The 27622-nt window shown below is 37.9% G+C and overlaps 1 protein-coding gene across 3 annotated transcripts in view; it reads right to left on the bottom strand.

Moving 5' to 3' along the window:
- Positions 1-27622, bottom strand: part of Ptpn21 (protein tyrosine phosphatase non-receptor type 21) — a 70476-nt gene that overhangs the window by 29837 nt on the left and 13017 nt on the right. For all 3 annotated transcript variants that reach the window (XM_047538831.1, XM_047538834.1, XM_047538832.1), the window contains exons 3-8: positions 15175-15344; positions 8446-8543; positions 6240-6307; positions 5452-5522; positions 3411-3498; positions 2963-3051 (exon numbers count right to left, since the gene is read on the bottom strand). In XM_047538831.1, the coding sequence (XP_047394787.1) occupies positions 2963-3051; positions 3411-3498; positions 5452-5522; positions 6240-6307; positions 8446-8543; positions 15175-15344 (584 nt within the window). The remainder of the gene's footprint in view (positions 1-2962; positions 3052-3410; positions 3499-5451; positions 5523-6239; positions 6308-8445; positions 8544-15174; positions 15345-27622) is intronic.

Raw genomic sequence — 27622 nt, forward strand, 5'->3', positions numbered from 1 at the left:
AAATACTAACTTGCAATAGCTTCCAGAGATACTATGTTAGTAAGCGCACTTCCGGAGGGTGGGGTATCGACATATACAACATAAGAGCAAATAAATCCTGTTAAGTGCTATAGGTAAACAGGATGAAATAAGCCACAAAAGCAGGGAGGACTGGTCTGAAAGCCTTCAAGTTGAAGATGACTTCTAAGTGCAAAAAACCAAGGAGTGAACTATTCTGGGTATATTCGCAAGGCCTCAAAATCCTATCTTGCACTTTCTAATTTTAGCATTTTTAGCTCTCATATATTAGTATTTGATTTTCTTAGATAGCTGAGTGATTTTATAAAAGGGATAAACAGCTCTGGAAGAAAATGTGTTAACCTACTCTATTGACTTCATTATATAAACTGAATGTATCTCATCTGAGCTGCTTGAGATTAGAAGTTTTTCAGATTTTGGAGTTTTTTAAATTTTGGAATATTTGTATAGACTGATAGTTGAGACTCCCTACTCTCAAAATTCAAAATATGAATGAAATGTTCCAAAATCAGAAAAAAAAAGGCAAACACTCCACCACTGACTACATCCCCACCACCAAATCTGAAACTTTCTGAACATCATGATGTGCTCAAACAGTTTTGGATTTTTGCACTACAGATGGTCAAATCTGTATTGGATTTACTTATATAAAATTTGTTAAAATTAAAATCAGGGCTGGGGCTGTAGCTCAGTGGCAGAGCACTTGCCTAGCATATGTGAGGCACTGGGTTTGATGCTTAGCACTGCATAAAAAATAAACAAATAAAGGCATGCTGTTAAAAAAAAATCCACCCCTTTAAAAAAAAATGTATAATCAATTTAGTACTGATCCAATGTTTCTTAAGTCTAAAGATTATTATCGTATTAAGTAAGGTGGTTGAAAACATTCCTATCCAGTGATGAAGACAACCTAGTGGTTGCCTCAAGTTTTCATGTAACCCCTTGGGCACCATTAGAGTCCTGCCCATAGGTCCATGTTCCTCTCCCTGTCCCTCAACTCAGTATGCTGGGAAGACAATGTCACTGGTTTGAGGAAAAGTACTCATGAGGAGCTGCCCAGCCTAGGGCAGTGCAAGGTAGGAGAGGGGCTCTGTTCCCTGAGCCAGGCCTGTTCCCTGTAGCCTTAGTCACGATGGAGAACATAAGGCGCAAAGACAGTAAAGGAAGTGAAGGAAGAGATGTCAGCTTAGTGGGACAATTCTAACAAGGAAAAACTAGCTCAAGAAAAAATGTGAGGGATGGTTTAAAAAACCTGAAGAGCTTGTGTTGGCAGGGAAGGGTAGCGGGAAAGGAGGAATAAAAGGAGATATGAAAAAACAAGCTGAAACAGTGGCTGAGAGGCCAGGCTTTAAGTGCAGAGTATGCATTCTAGTCTTGGTTATGCTAGTTAATAATTGAGCGACCTCGGACAAATCATTTGGCTTTTCTAAGCTTCAGTTATCCCACATGCAAAGCAGTGATAATACCTGCTGCTCAGAGTTGTTACAAAGATTACATGTGAAAATATACAGAAAGCATTCAGCTTTCTGTGTATTTTCATGAGCATCTGGCTCATGAAAAATTGTACTCAGTAAATGGCAGACACAAGGGAACCAAAAAACCAAAGTGACAGAATCTGTTTTAAACTACTTTATAAAAACGATACTGGGCTGGGGATATAGCTCAGTTGATAGAGTGCCTGTCTCCCATGTACAAGGCCCTGGGTTCAATCCCCAGTAACACACACATACACACACACACACACACACACACACACACACACAATGTTAACTTAATATTTTCATCAAGATGACAGAATCTCTGAGTAAAATATTGTTATGAAATAACACTGAATTTTCTAAGATTACAGATTTTAAGGAATTATAATGTAGGGATTGAACAACATGATCCAATTTACTTTGTTTAAGATATAAATTGGAACACAAAATACTAGGAAGGTAGTTTAAATTATCCATAATTTCATTCATTGCTCAGAAATTACACAGCACATCCGGGACACACACCTATAATCCCAGCTGCTCGGGAGGCTGAAGCAGGAGGATCATAAGTTCGAAGCCACTTATTAAGGCCCTAAGCAACTTAGTGAGACACTGTCTCAAAATAAAAAATAAAAAGGGCTCAGATGTGGCTCAGTGGTTGAATGCCCCTGGGTTTGATCCCCAGTGCCAAAAAAAAAAGAAATTACACATCACTATTACAGCTATTATCAGCACATCCATAAACATCTATTCTGTATTTCCTACTACACAGACTCCCAAGATTTTCACAAATGAATAATATAACATTTTTATAATCTGGTGGGGGAGGGGGAATCAACATTACAAAAGTAATTGAAATTTGCTGAGATGTTGGTATTTTAGGAATTTTGTTACGTAACTAGAGTCAAAAGAAAGGTCTAGATTTTCCACAATAAATAGCCCTAGAAATCAGCTCAAATGAAAAATTCACACCAAAACAAAAATAAGTAAGTCATCTTGGTGCTGGTGTGTTAAGAGGTCCCGGGTACCATCCCCAGCATTATGGGGAACAAAAAAAAAAAAAAAAAAAGAAAAAGAAAAAAAAAAACTAGTTCATCATTTTAAGCACATTTTCTGTACCTTTGGTTTTCTTTTTTAATATTAATTCTTTTAGTTGTGGATGAACCTTTATTTTTATTTATTTATTTTTATGTGGTGTGACAATCAAACCCAGTGCCTCACACAAGCTAGGCAAGCACTCTACCACTGAGCCACAACCCTAGCCCCTACACATTTGGTTTTGAAGAGAGTGGTATATTACTGAACCACAACATTCATGTGGTATCCCAGTCTAGGAAGGGAATATTTCCATTTTCTAATAAAACCAGAGGAGAGACTTGTAATCACGTTAATAACTCTAAGTACTTAAAGAAAACAAACAAACACCAATGGGAGCCACAGAATACATATAGAGACAAGAAAAATACCTAAATATCACAGGAGGCCTTCCATTCTTGTGTTTCACAAAGATACCTTCAAGACATGCTCCAATGGCTATGTCACTCCCTTGGCTGTCCTAGGAGGAGAGAGCAGAAAAACACTCAGGAAGCAGATGCATAACTGCATTCAGTTCCCTAAACTTGTTTCCCAGATATAAAATGTTCAGAAAATCTACAAAGTAACTCTTCAGAAGGAAAATAGTCCAAATGAGATAAATATTGTATCATGTGAATACATATGAAAACTGAGAATTTCAGTTTCTTAAAACTTAAAAACCTCAAAGTACAAGTTGCAAAATGGGAATGTTTTACCACAAAATTTTGTTCACAAGGACCTTAGCCTTTAAGTCTATCAGGACACCCTCAAGTTTCCTCACTATTCTCTCAAATTGCTAAGCCTGGTTTTAGAAAGCCCCAAATACCGAGCCACACTTACCTTGGCAGGGTAGCTCTCTTCTCCATAGCCATCCATCCTCTCCACCTCCTGCATGTAGAGCATTTCAGCATCAGGAGCTGTGAGCCCTCTGAAACCCAAAAGAGGTTAGTAAGGCTGTTCATGAAATGGAGAAATTTTAAATAACGCTTTTCTTAAAAACTACACATCAATCTGGTATGAGACATTATAAATATTTCAAGCTGTTAAGCATCTGTAATTGGTTACCTAGCTCCTTCAATAGTTATCAAAAACGGATACGTGCAAAGCACTACGCTAAACGCTGAGGGTGAGTTACGTAAGATCCTATTCCTTATACTTTAGGAAGGCGAGAGATGAAACAACCCCTAAGGGAAAGCTGGGAGTTTCTTTCCAAAACCATCAGGTAATTGCTTACTTACCCAAACTCTCAGGCATTACAGAGAATCATGTGCTAACTGCCAATAAAGGCAAGGAAGAAGGGCGTGAGGAGGCAGATGGAAATCCCTTTCCACTCAGAAGACTAGAGCACTACCAGAATGGTAAGCAAACAGTGTTGGGGAAGAAGAGGGGCTCAACTGCACGGAGACTCGCTCCCCAGCTTCACCTTCTCCTCTTCCCCCACGCCCCCCACACTGCAGCCATCCCAGTGCAATGTACCACATCCTGTCACATCTCTGGACTTCTATACAAGTTAATCCCGCTTTCTGGTATACCTGTCACCCACATGTGAACCTGGCCAACCCCTAATATCTCTCACAGCTCAGTGTATGTATCACTCGCTCCCTGCTTGTCACCTTCGGGAACTCCCCAATGCCCACCCTTGCCCTGTGCAGTCCCGATGCATTCTGCCACAACTCTCCCACAGCACCCATTATCTTATTAAATGACTATAATTATTGCATTACTATAATTACCATTACAACAGGTTCTCCTGCCCGACCCTTAAATTGCCAGGGTGGGAATGCACTCTTGGGAGGCAGGAATTATTCTATTTATCTTTGAGCCACAGCATCCAATTCTCTGCCTCATACAGAGTAAGAATACTAATGAGTTCCTAAGCATTGTCTTTTAAGGAAATGCACAAGTGAGTGAATAAAAGTGACAAAAGGAAGGGCAACCTGTGCCTGAGGGATCAATTATGCAAGGGAAAAAATGGTTGGTTTGGACAGCAGAAAGTAGAGCTGGAAAAAGGCAAGATTTAACCAACTTGCGAGGGCAAGAAAATATCCATGAGCATCTGGGGAAGGAGCGGGAGAGACAGGAGGGCAGTGTTACTATAGGAAGACTAATCTTTAGTGAGTGATTTATGGATTGGAGTGGAAAGAGTAGAGGTAAAAGATTATTTTATTTGGAAGGGAATAAACAATCAGAACTCTACCATAAAGTAGACTCCTAACTCATTTGGGCTTGGTTTTCTCATCTTTAAGATACAGATAGTAGTGTTTAATGTGTACTTTAGTTATAAGAATTTATTATATATAAAGTACCAAGAAGCATGTGGTTTTGCCTTAAAATAAGAGCCAGCATTCTCTAGAAGAGGATTTTTCATATAGGCAACATAGAGATTCACATCCAAGAAAGTCAATAACCACTAGCACAGAGGAGACAGAGGCAGAGTCAGGGCAATAAGCCCCAGAGCACCCATGAGAGTCCCTGGCGGACAGAAAGACTGTTTTCAAAAGGATGCAGGGGAAAAGAGAAATACTGCTGCCAAAAGTATACCAAGGCAAATGAATTCATACTTGCAGAATCGAAAACAAATCTTCCTGATCTTGCACTAATCGATACAAGCCTAGGTCACTGACCTTTTTTAATATATGGGCTGATGAATTGGCATCCTTCGATGACTAGCTGCTTTCAACTACCTCAGTTTCCTCATTGGTTTAAAACATGAATAACAAATGAATTCAAATGGTTACCCACCTGGCACATTGAGAGTTAGGTAAAAGTTGGTTACCTGTAATAGCACTAGTAGCAGTTGTACGGATAAATCAATGCAAATTTTCAAATTTAAACAGGCATTAATTTCATACAATTTCCATGTTGTATTTATTAATATTACCTGTATTTTTGATGTAGTAAGGCCACTTTTTGGGTTGCTTCTTCCAATACTTTTTCATCTTGTAACCATCCCTGAAGAAAACACAGCCATTAAGTATGTAAATGTCTTAGGAAAAATCATTGCTACTGTTATTGACTCTTTTCACTTCAGATAAAACAGTGACTAGCATTAATATTTGGGAGCTCTGCTTATGTAGATAATTACAATCTTTCTAAGGAAAGATTTGGCTGCTCAGGAGCCAAAAACTTGCCCTGTCTTCTCAGTTCATCCCAGAGAAAGTTTTAGCTGAGTTATTTCCACGTGGTAACACAGTCAGTCAGTTCTGAGCCCAGTGCAAAAACTTCTTGTGCATTCTGTGGTTGACTGTGCAGGCACTTAGAAGAAGAGTAGATCACCTCCCTTAGTTGTTCCAAATAATTTTCATGTCACTTCTGTTAGTAGTGACATTTCAACATTAACTTTGTAAGACTTCAAGTGTTCAGTGAGAAGCAAAACTTCTGCATGGTTCTCAGAAACTGAAAACAAATCTCCTTAGACTCACATCCAAATACAAAACACATTCCGCTGGGCACAGTGCACTGACTACAGCCCTTTCTGTTTCTGTGAGTTTACAAGGATCAAGAACACATCAGTAGGGAAAGGAATGACACGTGACATGTTTATGAGAGATACTTATTTTGATGCTATTCCTGCCTAGTAAGTCTACCTCGTGAACTTAATTTTAGGGATTATTAAGGGTATGGAATAGACTGTTCATAAAGAGGCCCAGGGCCCAAAAGAAGTCTTACCACAGGAAACAAGGCAAATTTCTGAAGAAAGTCTTGGGATTCATACTGATCAAAATCACCAAAATCAGCTATAAAAAATGAAAAAATTCACACACTGATAAATTTACTTTGTATAGCAAAACATACACAAGAAAACGCAATACACAATATATAAATAAATGGTGTACTTATGATTCAGAAGTCATATTTGTCTGACAGCTATAATAAACAGTGTGTTTTTACAGTATCTTTTTAAAATATTCATTAGATGGATTCATGTGTCTTGACTTGGAAAATGCCTATGAATTAAAAACAAGTTACCTATAATATGCTCTGATTTTCATAATTAAAAACCAAACAAAACCTTCCCTGTAATGGCATATGCTTTCTTCTGCACAGAAAAATGGCAGGAAGAAACCAAGCTGGAAAATGGAATTAGATCACCTAATCATCTCTATGTTATAGCAAGATGTATTTGCTTTAAAATTCTAAATCATTAAAAAAAAAACTAAGAGCCAGGTGTGGTGTTGCACCCCTTGTAATCTGGGTGGCTTGGGAAGCTGAGGCAGGAGGACGGTGAATTCAAAGCCAGCTTCAGTAACTTAGAGAGGCCCTAAGCAATTCAGCAAGACCCTGTCTCTAAATAAAATATAAAAAGGGCTGGAGATGTAGCTCGGTGGCAAAGTGCCCCTAGGTTTCAATTCCTGGTACTCCCTCCACTCCACCCCCGCAAAAAAAAAAAAAAAAAAAAAAAGAGTTCAGCAAAAACTTTAAGTTTTTTTTTTTTTTTTTGGTGGTGCTGAGGATAGAACATGCATGCTGGCAAGTTCTTCTAACAGCTACATCCCCAGCCCAAACGTAGTCTTGATTTTTTTTTTTTTTTTTTTTTAAATCAGGGATTGAACCCAGGGGCACTTAACCACTGAGACATATTCTGTGTTTTTTGGGGAGTTTTGTTTTTAATTTTGAGACAGGGTCTTGCTGAGTTGCTTAGGGCCTCGATAATTTACTGCAGCTGGCTTTGAATTTGCAATCCTCCTCACCCTCCCAAGCCGCTGTGATTATAGCAATGCATCACCACACCCAGTTTCCAAAAGTAATTCTTAAAGTCAAGAAGATACAGCCTTAAAGAAGAATGAAATTACAGCATTTGCAGGTAAATGGATGGAATTGGAGAAGATCATGCTAAGTGAAATAAGCCAATCCCAAAAAACTGATCCATAGTGGGGGGTGGGTAGGGAAGAATGAAGGACCTTTGGATTATGCAGAGGGAAGTGTGGAGAGGGGTGGGGCGGTAGGAATGAGAAGGACAGTAGAATGAGGCAGAAATTATTACCCTACATACATGTAGGAAAAAAAATTTTAAATATTTATCACTGTCAAAAAAAATGAAAAAGTTTTTCAATATCATATATTACTTTACTAAGATTAATCTGACATGTTCACATTTTTCCTGTTTCCAAATAAAACTGATGTGTACTTACTAAGAATAAAAAAAAAATGCTTGTGAAATACAAAATCATTTCTATTATGGCTGATGATACTCTATAATTTGGTCAATTATTCAAGAAACCAAACAACTGAACATACTTAAAGTAGAAGTGAATATAACCTCATCAACCTCACTGAATGAGATTTTCTTCCTAGCTAGTAGCATATCAAGTGTTGGAGCTAGATCAATACATTAACATATTAAATGCTTTGGGTATATATACATATACATCTTTTTTTTTTTTTTCAAATTATTGGATTTTTTGCTTTAAAAAAACAAAAAAAACTGACCTGGAACCACATCCTCAAAGACTCCAGATGCTGGGCCCAGGCCATGTTTTTGTTTTTGTTTTTGTTTTTATTTGTAGTTGTAGATGGACAGAATACCTTCATTTTATTTGTTTATTCTTATGTGGTGCTAAGGATTGAGCCCAGTGCCTCACAGATGCTAGGCAAGCGCTTTGCCACTGAGCTACAGTCCCAGTCCAACCTTTTTCTTTCTTGACATAAAACATGGTTAACTTTCCTGAAGTCTCACATTTTATTGAAGTAATTCAAATTAATTTCTTTCTATAATTAAGCCCCTTAGAAAACAGCATATTAGTATTTATAGTTAATATACAAGCATTACAAAGACAGTTACTTTAAGAATCCCTTGCTGTTTTTTATAACACATTTTAATCTGATAGAACTACGCCATTAGTATTAGTTTAAACATTTCATATGCATTGTTTACCTTGAACGGCTAAACCTGCTAGCTGAATTGCCTGTTCCAATGTACAAGGAATGTTTCCTTCCAAGATATCTTTCTTCAGCTGCAAGTAATACTGATACCTATGAAAATGTCAATTTTATAAAGTAAATATCAATTTATCTCCCATCAATGCTTTTTACCATAATTTGGTAGAGGAGTATAAACCAGTCAACTAAAACCTTAACCCCAGATGGTTTCAAAGAATGATAACAATGTCCTTGACCATACTTACACACACACACACACACACACACACACACACACACAAAATTTAATTTAATGAGTTACTCTATAGTTATTTCAAAGCTAAAAGTATTTATAAGCCAACAAGTCATTTGTCATATACCCTATAAGATAGTCCCTACAATTTGTTCTTTTGTAAAATATTTTTTTTAGTTATAGATGGACAAAATACCTTTATTTTATTTATTCATTTTATGCGGTGCTGAGGATTAAACCCAGTGCCTCACACATGCTAGGTAAGCACACCACCAATGAGCCACAACCCCAGCCCTACAACCTACGATTTCTTTTTAGTTGAGAAAACACAGAAACAATGGCAGTTTTTTTTTTTTTTTGTACCCGGGATTGAATCCAGGGGTGCTTAACCACAAACCCATACCCCAGCCCCGCCACCTTTTTTTTTTTTTTTTTTTTTTTGGAGACAGGGTCTTGCTAAGTTGCTTAGGGTCTTGTTAAATTGCTGAGGCTGGTTTTGAACTTGCAATCCTCCTGCCTTAGCCTCCCAAACCACTGGGATTATAGGAGTACCACCACACCCAGCTAAATGGCAGGTCTTTAAAACCTCACAGTAACTTGAAAATATAAGGCTTTACTTACTCAGTTTGGCAGAAGTTCCCCAGCCCTAGAAAGTAAAGACTGAGAAAACTGACTCCTGATATTCTGGATAAGGCTTGTATTAAATTTTTTATGAAATATCAAACAATACCTGCTAAAATACTTTAAGATTCTGTAATATGGGATTACCTCTGCCTTCTTGATTCTTTTAAGATATAGAGCACCAGTTACCACCACAAGTTTTAGAGTCAAGCAGACCTAAGTTAAATTCCAGCTCTAATTAAGGATTCTGCAAGAATTTGGGCAAGTCATAATCAGTAGATTTAAATTTTGTTTACTTATTTTGGTACTGAGGCTTGCACCCAGGAGCACTCTACCACTGAGTTACATTTCCAGCCCTTTTTATTTTGAGACAGTGTCTCACAAACTTGCTGAGGCTGACCTCAAACTTTCAATCCTCCTGCCTCAGCCTCCTGAGTCACTCGAATTACAGGCATGTGCCACCATGCCTGGCTTTTAGATTTAAATTTTATTACCAGTAAAATGGTACCATTGCCCTTCACAGAGATGAATACATCCAAGCACTATATGTAAAGATCTGAACACAAGAAAAGGAACATAGCTGAGATTCCATGAGTCTCGCTTTAAGATGTACACCTTAAGTCAGTAAGCAATACTTCACCTATACCACTTCTCCATTCCAGTAAACTCTAGAGTAAAGATGTACTACTTTATTTGTTCACTGAACAGGTAATTACTAGGCCTACTATGTCTAAGTCCTGTTCTAGACACTAGAGATACAGTGTTGAATGAAGACCCACCAACTCTACCAGTGCAGTCCCTAGAGCACCTTAATCCAGACTCTCTCCAGACAGGGTGTCAGTGAAGCACAGCCCAGGTGTAATGCTTCAAGTTCTTATATCATCCTTTTTTATTTTAGCAAAATCTAATGTCCCTGTTCTTTGTTACAAAAGAACTTAAATAAAACACCTTCAATTCAAATAGGAAGAATTTAGAGTCAACTTTCCCCCTTCGGCCAGCAGAGTGGCAGGACTCATGAATTTCCCTCAGTCAGCAAATAGGATGCAGGTTCCTCTGGGATCCTGTCAATGGAAAACTTGAAACTTTGTATAAGGCAGCTGATTTCAAAAGCCCATTTGAGGGAGACCATATTTAGGAAATATTGTCCACAGACTCTACTTTAAGTATTCTAGGAATTAGTCTTCTACAGAAATGTTTTTACCTTAATATTATATATATATTGTTATTTATAAGAAGTTTCTTCCCATCTGCTGTAAATCATTGCTATTCAATGTCTTTTACATAAAATCTCTCCTGAAAATCTCCTTTTAAATGATATACCAGGAAAAGTCACCATGTCTGCAAACAAGTATGCTCCAGAATCATGAGCCAAAATAAATCTCTTCGTTAAAACTTACCCAGGCTATGGTAAGTAGCAGAAAATGGACTAATACAGTGACCAATGAGGTTGTTTTTACAAATTCATAAATTTTTAAAGGGTATCTGTTGTATTTGAACCTATGCACTTAATATTCCTTATGATGCTCAAAATTTCCTATCTTTTCCAAGTAAAAATTTCTTCAATTAAGTTCCTAAGTCTTTTTACATCAGTGATCTTGACTTCCCATGGTCTCAGGCTTACATATACAGGGAATCCAACCTCTTCCTAAACAATTCCAATTACTATTCTGGAAAATGGTACTGGAGATCAAAATTTTGTGCCAGGGTGTTCATTAGTATGCATCTGTTATTTCTTCTAGGCCTTTTTGTGCCCCAGAGCACCAATCTTTACATTAGAGCTTGTTTATTCACTAATAGTTTTCTGAAGCTGGGTTCTACCATAGTTTCCTTAGAGAAAGTACCTGGAAACAATACTCCCAAGTTCTTGCATGTTCTCAACTGTCTGCTAAGGACTGTTCCCCGCAACCACCACCAAATTCATATGTTAAAGACCTAACCAACCATGTGATGGTGTTTGGAGATGAGGCCTTTGGTAGATAGATTTAGATGAAGTGTGAGGGTAGGCCCCTCACGATGAAATTAGTATATCTTAAGAATCCAAGAATTTGCTCCTTTGACCATGTGAGGCCCTTGGGTGAAGTTCTGCAAACGAGGAAGCAAGCTCTCACCAGAACCCAACTACACCCAGACCTCCAGACTGAAAAATACTCTTCTGTTGTTTAAGTTACCTAATCTATGTTATTTTGTTATGGCAGCCTGAGTTGACTAAAACATTTGAAGGTCATTTTTGCTGGAGATTTTAAATATATATATATATATAAAATTTTATATATATATATATAAATATATATATAAAATCATTGCCTCATATTTTCTTTCCTTGAGTATGCTAAATGTTATTTTCACTAAGTTGCTAAGGACCTTGCTAAGTTGCTGAGGCTGACTTTGAACTTGCAATTCTCCTGCCTCAACCTCCAGAGCTGCTGGGATTACAGGTATGCACCACCACACCTGGCAAATGTTATTTTTATCTATTGTCATTAAGTATTCTTCTAAACATCTGATACCATCTTATTAATTTCATAAATAACAAGAGTTTTTGCACACTCAATTTCCACTGATTTTTACAGAATATGTCTTGAGTTTTTGCACACTCAATTTCCACTGATTTTTACAGAATATGTCTTGAGTTTTTGCACACTCAATTTCCACGGATTTTTACAGAATATGTCTTGGTGCTGAATACTCTGGGTTCACAGTATCAAAGTACATATTATGTCCTTTTGACACTGTGCTTCCTTCTTTCAAAGTTTTCTTATTATAGTTTGCTCTATTTTCCTGTTCACCTGTTGCCTAGCCAAATTATTCTCAAACTTTTATAATTCAGATTTAAACAGTCCTTTTATATCATTGTTATCTTAATTTTCTTAGGTTCAGTTTGTAATATCCGGTGGTAATTTTCTGCTACTTTGTGGCCTCACTTTTCCTGACTTAGCCTTCATTTTCTATAGATATGTTAAGATTTTCATCCTCCCCTTTTTTTTCTTTAAGTATCTTTAAGTGCAATTTTTATAACACCTTGAGGTGTAATCAGCACACAATAAACTGCTCAAATTTAAAGTGAACTTCAAATTTTTTGACATGAACATACCCCTGAAACCATCACCCCAAGATGCCAATAGCCTAAGAGAGCTGGTGCGCCTCTTGACCCCTTCTCTCCTCCTCCCCCACTGCTCTGTCTGTAACTCTACAGATGCTGGAACCTCTCCAGATATCTTGGACTAGGAAGAAACTGCAGAGTAAAGGGAAAGAATACCCTAGAACGGTGGAACCATGAGAAAGAGTATGGAGGGTTCGTGACCTTGTGGAGATGCTGACAGATCTGCATGGCTGACTCTAGACTTCTTTAAAGAACACCTTGGCTCTCTTGCTTGTTTGTTATGGCCATACTTAACGCTTTTTTATTTTTTATTTTTGTGGTACTAGGGATTGAATCTAGGGCCTCAGAGAATGCTAGGCAAGTATTCTACCACTGAGCTACATCTCCAGCCATATTTTGGGGTGGGGGTGAGGAGGGTAACTGGGGATCGAATCTGGGGGTGCTCAATCACTGAGCCACATTCCCAGCCCTTTTTATTTTGAAACAGGGTCTCACTAAGTTGCTTAGGGCCTCACTAGGTTGCTGAGGTAAGACCTCAAACTTGGGATCCTCCTGCCTCAGCCTCGTAAGTAGCTGGGATCACAGGTGTACACCACCATGCCTGTCCTCCCTCCCATTTTTCTTTTTTTTTAATTTTTAGTTGTAGATAGACACAATACCTTTATTTACTTATTTTTATATGATGCTGAGGATCCAACCCAGTGCCTCACTCATGCTAGATAAACACTCTACCACTAAGCCACAACCCCAGCCACCCATTTTTAATTATTACTTTTGAAACGGAGTCTCACTAAATTGTCAAGAGTGGTCTCAAACTTGTAATCCTCCTACCTCACCCTCCCACTTAGCTAGAATTATAGGATGTGCCACTGTAACCCACTTTATGGCCATACTTAATTCTCACTGACAGAACTTCCCTAAGTCTTCCTATATCTAAATCAATGAGCAATCCTACTGACAGAATCTAATAGGCCCAACTCTTCCTGTGGCAAATGCCTTTGTTTAGGTCTAGGTTCTAGACTAAGGCCCAGATTACAGCACAGACAATCCTAACTAGTCCCCTGTAGCCTATAATCTAAGGTCTTACACTTCTAGGTTACTTTCCATTGTGGGTGAATTTGGTGCAAATGCACATTTGGTCATTGCATTCCATTAAGATTTAACAAGTCTTCCTCACTGTAACATGCTTTTTTGACTAGTACATGCCTATTTTTCAAACCTTCTCTCTCCTCTCCAGGTAATATGTGAACCTTTCACCACTCCCCCTGCTTTGAACAGGTTATTTCCTCTAAACAGAAAATTCCTTCTAAAGTCTATCAAAAGTCAACCTCTTCATCTTCCCTGTTCAAGATCTCCATGCCTACCCCATGCATCCAGAACTTTAATTAAAAGTATCTGCCATAGGCTACTATAACTGTTTATTTACATGAACTGCCAGTTGGATCAAAGTGTTTCACATGTGTCTTCATCTCCTGCATTATCCAACCTAGCTCTTAGATCATAGTATATCTTCAGAAAATGTTTAAATGAGTTAAAGGTGATCAGTGCATGTTTTTCCTCCTGGCTCCACTTCGCCAGCATTTACATTTCAGACTTGCTTCACAGTCCTTGTGTTCATCCTTGTTTCTGTGTTTTTCCATCCTCTTCCATAATTAAATGGCAGACTCAAACAGCATTCTGCAGGCATGGAACTGTAATCAGGCTCTTACTTTCTCCAGGGTACTCTCATAAGAAAGGTAAAGGTAAAGAAAATATGGACTTAAAGCCTAGGGAAAAGATATGTACACAATGAGAGATTGTGACAACTGCCACCTTAACCCAGTTACCAGCAAACTCCAGGACAGTCTGGAGAAGGCAACACTCATTCCAGCTTCATGGAGTAGGTGGCTTCTGAACTACAATTTGGAATGTAAAGAGGATTCCAGAACATAAATATGAGACAGACCTAGGCCACAAAGACAAAAGGATGGGTGGCATGTTCAGGGCACTAGAGTTGTCCAACATGGCTCCAGGGTAATGTTAACAGGATTTAAATGATAAAGAAGGGGTGGTTTCAGAGACTCGGGCAAGCTCAAAACTTCAATATATATTCAATATATTCAATATATTTCCCCCGATATAGGAGATTGAGCCCTTGGCCTTACTCAGGCCAAGCAAGCACTCTAACACGGAGTTGCATTCCCAGGTCATAGTTTGTTTTGATTGTCTTCAGGGGGGAAAAATATCTAAGAATATTTAGTGCTTCTGTCTTGCTTACTACCATCTTTCCCTTCTTTTGTCTCGCGCTTGGGTGTGTGTTGGCCACCTGCCTGACCTTCTCCCTTTATGTCCACCCCACCCTCCAGTTCTTTCCCCCACTGGTCTGCAGGATACAGCTTCTGGAGTCAGAGCTCTGTAAGAACCTTTTGACAGATGTCTTTGAGGAATGAACACAGATTTTTGTGACTACATTTTAAAACATCTCCCCTCTCATTTCCTTGTTACAAAGGATCAGAAAAAAGCAACAAAAACACTAAAGGTGAGGTCACTACAAGCAGAGTTCACAGGCAGGGTAAAAACATCATTTCTCCCTTTAATCATCCCTTTGTGCCTAGTGAACCCATAACTCACCGGGCATGCAGTAAAACACTGACGTTCCGCATACCAGAACCTCCTTGTAATATGGTGGGAGGGTAAAGTTTCAGACTTTTATCTCCTGCCTTCAATCCCAGTTTCACTTTTCTAATCTCCTGAGACTACTTTCCAAAAACAGGCAGCATGTACTTTCTCACCTGGTAATCTCCTGCTGTAGCTGTAAAACTGAAGGCACGTAAAACACCACTCCAAAATAGACGGTAGGTTCCAGCGCATATTTATCCAGCTGCTTCTTCAGAGGTTTTTCCAAATCTACCCATCGGCGCTGATTCTGCTTGTTGTAGTACCAGAGGCTGAAGTAAGTGACCTGGAAAGACAGAAGGTCACTGAAGGAGACAGTAACACACAAAAAGATTTCAATGGCTTCAACTGCAGTGGCCTATGACCTGGGACCAAGTGGCAGTAGTCTCCTATTGCCTCTATACTCAGAAAGGGACAACAGCAAGACCTGAAGGGACAAAACTGAAAGACCTATCTCTAGATATTTATATTCAGGAACTGGCAGCAAGAGTCAATTGCATATCATTTCTTCAACTGTGAAAAAAGGAAACCTATTTATGGGCTGGCTATACATCAGCGTGCGGTGGGTGCTATTTCATGTCACAAACAGGCTTTAACAACAACCAAAATTACTAAAAATCATTGTGCTTAGTTTTTCAATTACCAAAATATCAAATTTATCTTAATTTATATTTTAAAAGAAGCATAACTGGGGTTCTACCCAGCAGGACACTGACAAAACAGTATTAATCCAACTTTTCACTAGTCTCAAATTTGGCTTCTGTAAATAGATTATGTAATTGTTAAAATTCTAAAAATATAGAAAAGTTGCAACTGCCCCCAAAATTCAATAGATAGAAATTTAAAGGAATTGTAATGCTTTAAATCACGGTTTCATGTGGAAAATGAATTCTGAATTAATGAGCAAAATGTGGAAGTGAATTCTCTCTATCACACTTAAACACAAACACAGGAAAAGCTGTACCTAATTAAACAAAATAACAAGTATATTACTCAGAGATTCAAAGAAAAAGAATTGCATTTAGATCTTACTTATTGTGTAACAAAACTGTCAAGTTAAAACAATAAATAGTAGGCCTGGGTCTGAACATTCTGAAAGTGTATTAAGGCACTTAAGAGTTAAATGGCAGTCCGAGGCCACTGCTGTATTGACCTCAAAATCAATTTACAGATCAAGGCCATTGGAAAAATCATACCTTTGCTGTTGGGAGACTTCAGAGCAAGACTGTCAACTAGAACTCTGTGCAGAGATGAATGTGTTCCTTATCCGAATTGTCCAATAAAGCAGCCATTACCCATAAGTGGCTACTTCGAATGTGGCTAAACCTCTGAAGAGCTATATTTTTAGTGTTATTTAATTTTACTTTTGCTTAAGTTAAATAGTTGCTATCATACTGCATAGTATAGCTCTAGAGCAACCATAAAACCAAGAAATAATACTCATATTATTTCTCTGACCTATAATCTTCATTCAAATATCAAATGAACTTTTGCACATGTCTGTAATCCCTGTGGCTCAGAAGGCCCAGGCAGAAGGATCCCAAGTTCAAAGTGAGCCTCAGCAACTTAACAAGACCCTGTCTCAAAATAAAAAATAAAAAGGGCTGAGGATGTGGCTCAGTAGTTAAGTGCCCCTTGGGTTCAATCCCTGGTATCAAAAAAAGAAGTTAATGTTGGGTTGAGAGTGTTCCTCAGTGGCAGAGTGTTGCCTAACTTAGCATGTGTAAGGCTCTTGAGCTCAATCCCTAACAACACACACATACACACACACACACTCACACAAAACTAGTCATTGTTAACCAACATCAAATTCAGATCTTTTTAAATACTTCCAAGGAGGCATATTTCTAAAATCACTACTAGAAATGTTTATACACATGTAACTAAAAACTCACAATATTATAGTCTTTGAATTCATGCTTTCTTAGATTTCCATACATAATCAAGTAGCAATATCTGATTCCATGGGATTTTATGACTACAGCATGGTTTGTTTTTGAAATGAGTAGGTAGGGACTAAATGTAAAATGCTGTGATTAAACTCTCATCAGGCAGCTGGGCGCCGTGGCACATGCCTGCAATCCCAATGACAGAGGAGGCTGAGGTAGGAGGATCATGAGTTCAAAGCCAGCCCCAGCAAATTAGAGAGATCCTAAGCAACTTAGCAAGATCCTGTACCAAAATAAGACATAACAAGGGCTGGGATGTGGCTAATAATCTTGAGAATCTGTATAATTAACTTTAAAAAATAATTTTAAAATCTACTGAAAAAACCAACAAAGGGGGAAGGGTAAAAAAAGAGAATACTTCCTAACACTCTATCAGCCAGCATTATCCTGATACTAAAAGCAGAGAACAAAAACCTACTAATGAAGAAAACTATAAAAATGTACAGATTGCAAAAATCATCAACAAATATTGGCAAACAGTACATTCAAAGGATTCTCTACCATGATCAAGTGGAATTCAGCCAAAGAATGCAAGGGTGGTATAACATACAAAAAGCAACCAATCTCATACTGTGGATCACATTATTAACACAATAGAAAAAAAACACCTTGTCACATGATCATCTCAACTGATGCAGAAAAAGCACAAAACACAACACCCTTTCATGATAAAAACATCTAGAAAATAAGGAATGGAAAATAATTTCTTAACATGATGAAGAGCATTTATGAAATCCCATCATACTTGATAGTAAAAGATCAACATTTTCCCCCAAAATCAGGAACAAGACAAGAATCCAGTGTTCACTACACTATTCAACATCGTACTGGAAATTGTAGCCAGAGCAATTAAGCAAGTAAAAAAAATAAAAGGAACCCAAACTGAAAAGGAAGTAAAACTACCTTAATACATAGGTACATATGTAGAAAATCTCTAAGTCTTATATATAGAACATTACACAAATTCCACCAAAAAACTACTAAACAAAATAAACTCCATAGAGTTGCAGTTTGTTTGTTTTTTTTCTTTCACAGAAATGGAAAAAAAACAGACTTCAAATTCATATGAAATGGTAAGGGATCCCAAATAACCAAAACAATACAGAAAAAGAAGAACAAAGAAGACCTGTGCTTCTTCATTTCAAAACTTATCACAAAGCTACAGTAATCAAAACTGTGGCCAGGCAAGGGAGACATCTGCCTGTAATCCAAGTGACTCAGGAAGCTGAGGCAAGAGGATCACAAGTTCAAGGTCAGTCTCAACAAATTAGTGAGGCCCTAAGCAACTTAATGAGATCCTGTCTCGAAATTTTAAAAATAAATAAAAATAAAAAGGGATGGGCATGTAGCTCACTGGTAAAGTGCCCCTGGGTTCAAATTTCTAGTACCACAAAAACAAAAACTAAAAACTGGTGCAGGAAAAAATATGATAAAATAAAAAGCCAGGTACAGTGGTGCATGCCTGAAATTCTAGCTACTCAAGAAGCCAAAGCAGGAGGATAAAATTTTTGAGGCCAGCCTTGGCAACTTAGCAAGATCCTGTCTCAAAATTAAAAATAAAAAGGTCTCAGGGTGTCACTCAGTGGTAGAGCACCCCAGGTTTAATTCTAGTACTGTGAAAAAAAACAAAAGCAAAAAAACCCAGTTGAATTAGAGAAAATACTTGCAAATCATATATCTAATAAGGGTCTCGTATCTGAAATACATAAAGACCTCTAATGCAACAACAAAAAAGACAGACAACCCAATTTTAAAATAAGGATTTCAATAATTCTTTTTTTTTTTTTTTTTTGCAGTGCTGGGGATTGAACTCAGGACCTTGTACTTGCAAGGCAAGCACTCTACCAACTGAGCTATCTCCCCAGCCCCAGATTTCAATAATTCTTGACAGAAGATACATGAATGGTGAACAAGCACATGAAAGGATACACATCATTAGTCATGGGGAAATGCAACTCAGAACCTGAGGTACCACTTTGTAACCACTAGAAAGACAATGATTAAAAAGAGAAAGCCAGGGGCTGGGGAGATAGCTCAGTCGGTGGAGTACTTGCCTTGCAAGCACAAGGCCCTGGGTTCGATCCCCAGCACCCAAAAAAAAAAAAAGGAGAAAATGAGTGTTTGTCTACCAGGTGCACCCCGCTGGGTTCAATCCCCAGTACTAAGAAAAAGAAAAGAAAAGGAGTGTTGGTGAGGATGTGGAGAAACTGAAAACCTTAAGTATTGTTAATGGGAAAGGAAGATGGTTCAGCTATTGTGGGAAAGTTTGGTGGATCCTTAAAAAGGAATTCCCATAAAATCCAACAATTTCACTCATAGGTATATACTGAAATAGGTCCTCAAATACATATATACTCATGTGTGTAGCAGGACTATTTGCAATAGCCAAAAAAGAATAAACCCAAATGACCATCAGGAGACAGATGAAAAAACTAATTGTGATATATACATAAAATGGAATATTCAGCCATTAAAAAAAAAAAAAAAAAGATGAAGTACAGGTACATGCTACAAAAATAGATGAAGCTCAAAAAACATTATGCTAAGTAAAAGAAACCAGGCTCAAAAACTTAGCCTGGGTTGGGGATGTAGCTCAGTTGGTAAAGTGCTTGCCTCATAAGCACAAGGCCCTGGGTTCAAATCCCCAGCACCACAAAAAAAAAAAAAAAAAAAAAAAAAACTTAGCCAGACATAGTGGCACATGCCTGTAATCCCAACAATTTAGGAGGCTGAGGCAGGAGGATTACAAGTTAGTGGCCAGCCTCAGGAATTTAGCAAGGCTCTAAGCAACTAAGCAAGATCTTGTCTCAAAATAAAAAATAAAAAAAGCTGGGGTTGTGGCTCAGTGGTTAAGCAACCCTGGGTTCAATCCCTGGTACCAAACAAACAAACAAAAAAGATACAAAAGCTCACATACTGTATGAATCTATTTATCTAAAATATCCAGAATAAATCCATCGAGAAGGAAAGTAAACTGTTGGTTGGTAGTGGGTGGGGGCAGGAAGTGATTGCTTAAGGATACAGGGAAGGCTTCCTTTCAGAGCAATGAAGATGTTTTGGTGGTATTGTAAATGTATTAAATGCCACTAAATTGTATAAAACAGGTAACTTTATGTGATGTGAATTTCACCTTAATAAAATTTTTAAGATCAAAAATATTCTTAATTAAAATTAAAAGTATGATTTTAAACATTTATTTTCAAATGTTCAAATACATCAAATCTAGTTCTTTACAAAGAGTACAAGAACTGGGCACAGTGGAACATGCTGGTAATCCCAAGGCCAACACAGGAGGTTTGAAAGTTCAAGGCCAGCCTCCACAACTTAGCAAGATCCTGTCTCAAAATTAAAAAAAGAAAAAAAAAAAGTAAAGGGCTAGGAATGAAGCTTAGAGGTAAAGCACCCCCAGTTCAATACCTACTGCCAAAAAAAATTAATTAAAAGCATGCTTTTTCCTTAAAAATATAACTATCCAAGCCAGGTAGTGGCACATGACTATAATCCCAAAGCCTCAGGAGGCTGAGGCAGGAAGATCACAGGTTCACAGTCAGCCTCAGCAACTCAGCGAGGCTCTAAGCAACTTAACAAGGCTCTGTCTCTAAATAAAATATTAAAAAAGAACTGGGGATGTGGCTCAGTGGTTAAGTGTCTCTGGATTCAATCCTCAGTACATACATACATATGTATATACATATATAAATAAATATATATGTGTATGTAAATATAGATATATACATATATATACACACACAAATATTTATTTATACACACACACACACACATATATATATATATATATATCTCCAAATAAAAGCCAAACTAATTCCTTTCTTTGTCCAAAGTTGGATATATCAGCACTTATTATTTTTTAGAAGAAATACACAGACCCCTCATGTGCTTTAAATTTCAACTACATCATCATGTCAGCACTCAAAAAGTTTCAGATTTGAGAACATTTCAGATTTTCAGATAGGGATGCTTAGCTGGTAAATTCTATGTAAACAGTCCCCAATCTGAAAAGCTCCCAAATCTGAAACATTTCTGATCCCACCAAGCAAGGAAAGCAGCCTACATTACTGGTGATTACCTGGTCTAGAACATCTGCCCAGAATCACAGGTCCTCTCGTCCCTGAACCAGACCCTCCCGGTTGAGCCCCTCCTGGTACTGTTTATGGGCCTGGTTTAACTATAATACACGTTTCCCAACAGACCAGCCTCCAGTTCCTGGCTTTCTGTTCATGCCTCCTCCCACTGCTTTTTATCCAATGTCTACTATTTTCCTGATAAGAAGATTTACCTTTAGGTGGAAACTCTGTCTGCTCTCACTGGTGACCAAAGCAAGCCAACTTGACCTGTGGAAAACTCACTCCAAGAGAAACTTCTAAATCAATTCTCAATTATCACTGACTAGACTGTTAGGTGTTTATTTTTGAAGGGGGGGCGCCCACTGGGGACCAAGGCCAGGGATGCTTAACCACTGAGCCACATCCCCAGCCCTTTTTATTTTTTATTCTGAAACAAGGTCTCACTACATTGATAAGGTCTCACCAAGCTGCTGAGGTGGCCTCAAATCCTCCTGCCTCCGTCTCCCAAGTTGCTGGGATTACAGGCATATACTGCTGTGGTGTGCAGCTACTGACTAGACTGATGAAAATTTGATTGTCAGATTATTTTACATTCTCCCTTTCTTTCCTGTTTTGTTCTAAACAAACACATCACAATAGTTTTCATAAAGTCATTCAATGATTTTGTCATTGCTTTTAAAGTTCTTTACAGCTACCCGCTAAAATGGCACAGATAATTGTGCCTGCCATGTAAACTACCATAAACAGCACATGGTTCCTTTGCAGAAAATATGGTTGACTAAGTATAAATGAATTGACATTGATTTTAAGAACAAAGTTATCTGATAATCAAGCTTCTGGTTCAGAGGAAAAGGTAGTTTACAAATATGAGCTTGTCCAAAAGGTGCAGCGCTCCAATCACGGTCCTTTAAGGAGACAATAGCTATGATAAGTGGATCCGAATCCTGACAGAATGTAAACCTTTCCCTAATTCCCAAGCTATTTCTTGTCTATTTTAAGAGTCTTTTTGTTTGTACTATTTTTAAAGCAGAGGAGAGAGACACAAATTAGTTGGAGGGGTTTTTAAGTCACTGATGCACTGGGTTTGATAAAAATCCCATATAAAATTGCAAATATAATTTTATCCTTGGAGTAGGGTGAAGTCAGAAGACTTTTCATCAGGAAAGAGAGAGGAGATATCCTCAGATAAAATCCATCCCTGGTAGAGATCATTTAACAAGGGTCGTTAATGAGTGTTAACCTAATTCAAGCCCTGAGCCTACCTTTACACAGAGCCTGCCATAAATAATGCAGTATTGTACTTCTTCCTTTGGACAGATAGCAGTGGCCACATTGTCTCAAAGCAGTTGTTTTCCTTTTCTGTATAATTTTACTCCATGTTCTTCTATCCTTGATCAAATAATTAACAATCTATTTTACAGCCAGATAATATATGATACCAAGTCACTTGATCACATATAAATAGAACTCAAGAAAATAACAATCAAAAGTAATCTTGCTCTCCTAATTATACTGAGTTGTATTACACTGAAGTTCATGTAAATTAACTTCTCAAGTGGCCATATTTTTTTTAGAGCATTTAGCTTTCAGGAAAGGAAATAAATAAAAGTCAATTTCTGAGACTTAATGCAGGCCCAAGGCATGAGATAGATCACTATCAACTGGGCGAACTACTCGTACCTGGTCTGTTTACAATCCTGGACCATGAGGCGCTATGACTCTAGAACACAGTAAGACAAAGACAAGTCTTTTAAAAATATATTCTTCTTGGGCTGGGGATGCAACTCAAAGACAGAACACATGGCCAACACACAGCGAAAAGAGAAAGAAAAAAACGTGTGTGCGTGTGTGTGTGTGTTATAGAGAAACATCTGATTATAAGATTAAAGCAATATCAACACATTCTTAAAGAGTAAACTAGGATTAAGTGAGAAATTTTAATATACATATACAAAATTTTACTCCCCAAGGACAGGCAAAGGCAAATGTGTTCTACATACTACCATATAAAAGGTTTTTTGCTGCGGGCAGTGGCCCACACCTGTAATCCCAGCAGCTCAGGAGGATGAGGCAGGAGGATCACACATGCAAAACCAGCCTCAGCAGTGGCAAGGTGCTAAGCAACTCAGTGAGACCCTGTCTCTAAATAAAATACAAAATAGGGCTGGGGATGTGGCTCAGTGGTTCAATCCCTAATACCAAAAAAAAGTCTTTTTGTTTATGACCCACAAAACTGAGGGTAAACCAGACTTCAATCATTTCAGTTAACCAGTTTGTTCTATTACAGGACCATTTCTTCTCCCCACCAGCTTTTTTTTTTAACTGTTCTAGAGATTGAACTCAAGCACACCCCACTACGGAGTTACATCCCCACCCCAGCTCTTTTCAAAACAACATGTTTTTGAAACAGGGTATTGCTAAGTTGCCCAGGTTGGCCTTGAACTAGTGATCCTCCTGCCTCAGCCTCCAGAGGAGCTGGGATTACAAGCATGAGCCAGCGTACCTGGCTGAGGACCATTTCTTCTCAGTCCAATAGATGAATTAGAGATTTTCTCTTAATTAAAATCTCATAAATTTGGGTCTGTCTGGGTTTGTCTGTTACCTTGATTCATAAATGCCTATATTTCGGAAACTAGATATAAAATAACCAATATTAAGAAGACAACTGTGAGATAGGACTGAGAATATAGTTCACTGGCAGAGCACTTGCCTAACTTCCACAAGGCCCTGGGTTTAACCTCAGCATGGGTGGGTGGGCGGGGGAGTGAGATAACCTTGGTCTAATTCAGCCCATATTTCCATGTTTATATTTCAATTAATTCCTAGGGGGAAAAAAAGAATTTTTTTTTTGTTTTATGCGGGGAGGGGTAATTGGGGATTGAGCCCAGGGGTATTTTACCACTGAGTTATATCCCCAACCCTTTCTGTTATTTATTCTAAATTGCCAAGACTGGCCTGCAACTTGCAATTCTCCTTCCTTAGCCTCCTGAATCGCAGTTACAGGCACCACTGCACCTGGCAAGAATAAAATTTCTTCAAGTTTTTTGGAGCTCAAATCTTCGTTATTCCCTCTATCTTAGCTCTATTTTTTTTTTTTTTTTTGGTGATGCTGGGGATCGATCAAACCCCGGGCCTTGTGTATGCTTGGCAAGCACTCTACCAATTGAGCTATATGCCCAGCACCTTCTATTTTAACTCACCAAAGAGTAACACGAGCAATATTTCTAGATGTTGTAACTTAACGCTATGCAAAAATAAGAAGAATTGAACAGAATCTTTAGTAAAAACTATTTTTCTTCACTTTTGGGGGGAGAAGTATACTAGGGATTGAATCCAGGGGTACTTTACCACTGAACTACATCCCCAGCCCTTTTTATTTTTTGAGACAAGATCTTGCTGAGTTACTGGGGATCTCACCAAGTTGCTGAGGCTGGCCTCAAACTTGCAATCCTCCTGCTTCAGCTTCTCAAGTCACTGAGATTACAGGCATGCATCACCACACCAGTTGAGAGTCACTTTTGTCAGATTAAAATTATTATTATTTTGTACTACAGAGAAATGGTTTTGATGCTGGGGGAAAAGGGCAATAGGGAGATAAAGGGAATGAGAAAGAGAATTTTAGAAATCTAAGTGAATAAATGTTTTAATGTATTTTAATAAAGAATCTGTAAAGGTAGATTTCTATTCCTGAAAGATTATCCAGTGTTTTCCATTATCTTACAAAGGATACAGCAGCCAGGCAGTGACACATATCTTTAATCCCAGCACCTTGGGAGGCTAAGGCAGGAGTATGGCAGGTTCAAGGACAGTCTCAGCAATTCAGTGAAAGCCTCAGCAACTTAGTGAGATCCTGTCTCAAAAATTAAAATAAAGAAAGGAATAGGGATATAGAGCTCACTGTTAGAGTGCCCCTCGGTTCAATACCTAGTACCTCCAAAAAAATTAAAACTTAAAATAAAAAAAGTATTTTTATTATATTTAAGATACTTTTGTCAAACTTTTATTGTATTTTTATTCCATTTAAAATACTTCTATTACATTTAAAAGTAGAAGAGGATAAACTAGCCATAGACATGTTTGCATTATTAGCAAAATAGATATTATTCTATATCTAATTCATCTATATTCAAGACATACAATAATAAAAGTCTCAATAAAAAATAGACAAATATTAAACAAGAGAACCACGAGCCAGGCATGGTGGTGCATACCTATAATCCCAGCAACTCAAGAGGATTGTAAGCTCAAGGCCAGCCTCAGCAACTTAGCAAGAACCATCTCAAAAATAAAAAATAAAAAGACTGGGGATATAGCTCAGTGGTAAAGTGTCCCTGAATTCAATCCCCAGTATCAAAAACAAAAATAAAACAAACAAACAACAACAACAAAAGAACCATGACCTGTAGAAGACAAATTTGAAATAGAGTAACACTTCCTAGTGGTCCTATCCCCATGCCCATAATTCACACAGCGGGGCATGGAAGCCCTCCTGTGGTGTCATGCTGTACCAGGTGTGAATGCACCTTTGTGCCTGTAGCTAACTGCGGTGATCCAACCTCTAGAAGGCCCCAAATTCATCTAAGAGTAGAGCAACCAAGGTATTGCTTTGGAAAATCTCTCAGCAAGGAACTCTCTGGGGGGGGGGTATTTCATCAGCCTGCTAATTCCAACTCTGCCAGGGAACAAGCTCACAAAAGGCTTCCTATCAAACAGTTCTTGCCTTGAACACCTCAGGGATTCCCCATGGGTTCTGTGCTGGCCATGAAGACTCATGTCCCTTCTTAGGCTTATCTTTCTTTGCCTCAGGTGACTTCAAAAACATTTTAAGCAGAATAGTAAATTATAAACAAAATTATAATAAATAATATCAAATATCTCAAAAGTACTTAAAATTTCCATCAGATTTGGTAGACCATACTGCATGGGGCTCTCATTAAGGGCCTGGACACCATAACAGACCACCTGACACCGAAGGTTACATTCTGAGAAACAGTATGCATATCAAGGAGTCAAATTACTATTCTCTAGTTGTGGTTTCTGCTATTTAATCATGAGCAAGTTACTTAATACCTTTGTGTCTCAGTTTACCCATCTGTAAAACGGAGACAAGTATAGTGCCTCCCTCCAGGATTGTGGGGAAGCTCAAAATAAGCAAAACCATTTCAAGCACCTGGAGACCACCTCACACAGTAAGTGCTCACTTTTACCAGCACTGTTTTCAAGTCCCCTTAAACAGTATTTCTCTAATAGAGGATGTTCTACACTTAACTTCCTTCATTAATGGATTTGTCTTTGTTAATAGAAAACACCAATATTTGAATTGCTTTTCATTTAGGAAAATGGCAGTGATCCACTAGAAAAATAGTGTGTTGTTGGGGAAAAAGTGCTCACCCAGGAGTAGGAAGAGCTGAATACTAGTCTTGGGCTGTCACTAGTTGGACAGCAGTGTACAATGAAATCTGCATTCTGGTGGTGCGTGACAGAAGATTATACAAATAGCAATGTACAACTTTAGATATACTCTTCATTATTAAACATACTTTTTATTTTTGTTATCATACTGTAATGAATAATTCTCAGGTGTTTCCTTAAGTCATCATCCAAACATAAGTTCAACTATGTTCAAAATACGTGCCTGCCATTAAAACATAGACAAGTCAAATATGTATTTGTCTAAATATCACCTGTGAGTACAAACTATAGGTGAATGAGAATTAAGGCTTTCTTCTAGAAAGAAAATATGTTATAGTGAATGCATTAATTCTCAGCAATGTACTTCCAAATTTAATTGACTGACTTAATGATATGACCTCTCCAGTCATTTTTTTTTGTCTGATCCATTTTTTCCCTCTGTATATTATTCCAATTAACAAATTTACATGATGAAAAAGAAAATGGAAACAGCAGAGTTGCCAGTTAATGAGTGTTTTATGGACTCTGCTCATCTTTGGTCTACTCCATTACCAAGATGATAGGAAGAAACAAGCCATCAATTGTACTCAGTGTTAAATTAAACATATGTAAGGAGACAGACATGCGGAACACACCTATAATCCCAGTGACACAGAAGACTGAGGCAGGATGATTGTAAGTTCAAGACCAGCCTCAGCAACTTAGCAAGGATTTAAGGAAATTAGAAGATCCTGTACCAAAAAAAAAAAAAAAAAAAAAATTTAAAAGAGGGTTGGGGATGTAGCTCAGTGGTAAAGCAACCCTGGGTTCAATCCCATGTAGCAAAAAAAAAAAAAAGTAAAGCACCAAAAACAGTTGCATGGCATATAGTCAGTATCCAATAAACAGCTATCCTTTAGGAATTTGAACCCAAATTCATCTGCTACCAAAAGTCTACTTTGTTTTCTCCAAAATCCCACTTTGCCAACTGCAGCTGAAATTAATGGTACAAAGTTCAATCTGCTGAAAATGCACTTGACATTGAAATTAACTTGTCAAGTCAAAGTCTAAGCTTTCTAAATAACTAACATAAATGAGCCAAGACAAGTTGCTTTTAGATTCATAAAGAAAATGAGGCC

Source organism: Sciurus carolinensis, chromosome 2, assembly GCF_902686445.1.
Source record: "Sciurus carolinensis chromosome 2, mSciCar1.2, whole genome shotgun sequence".
Lineage (NCBI taxonomy): Eukaryota > Metazoa > Chordata > Mammalia > Rodentia > Sciuridae > Sciurus > Sciurus carolinensis.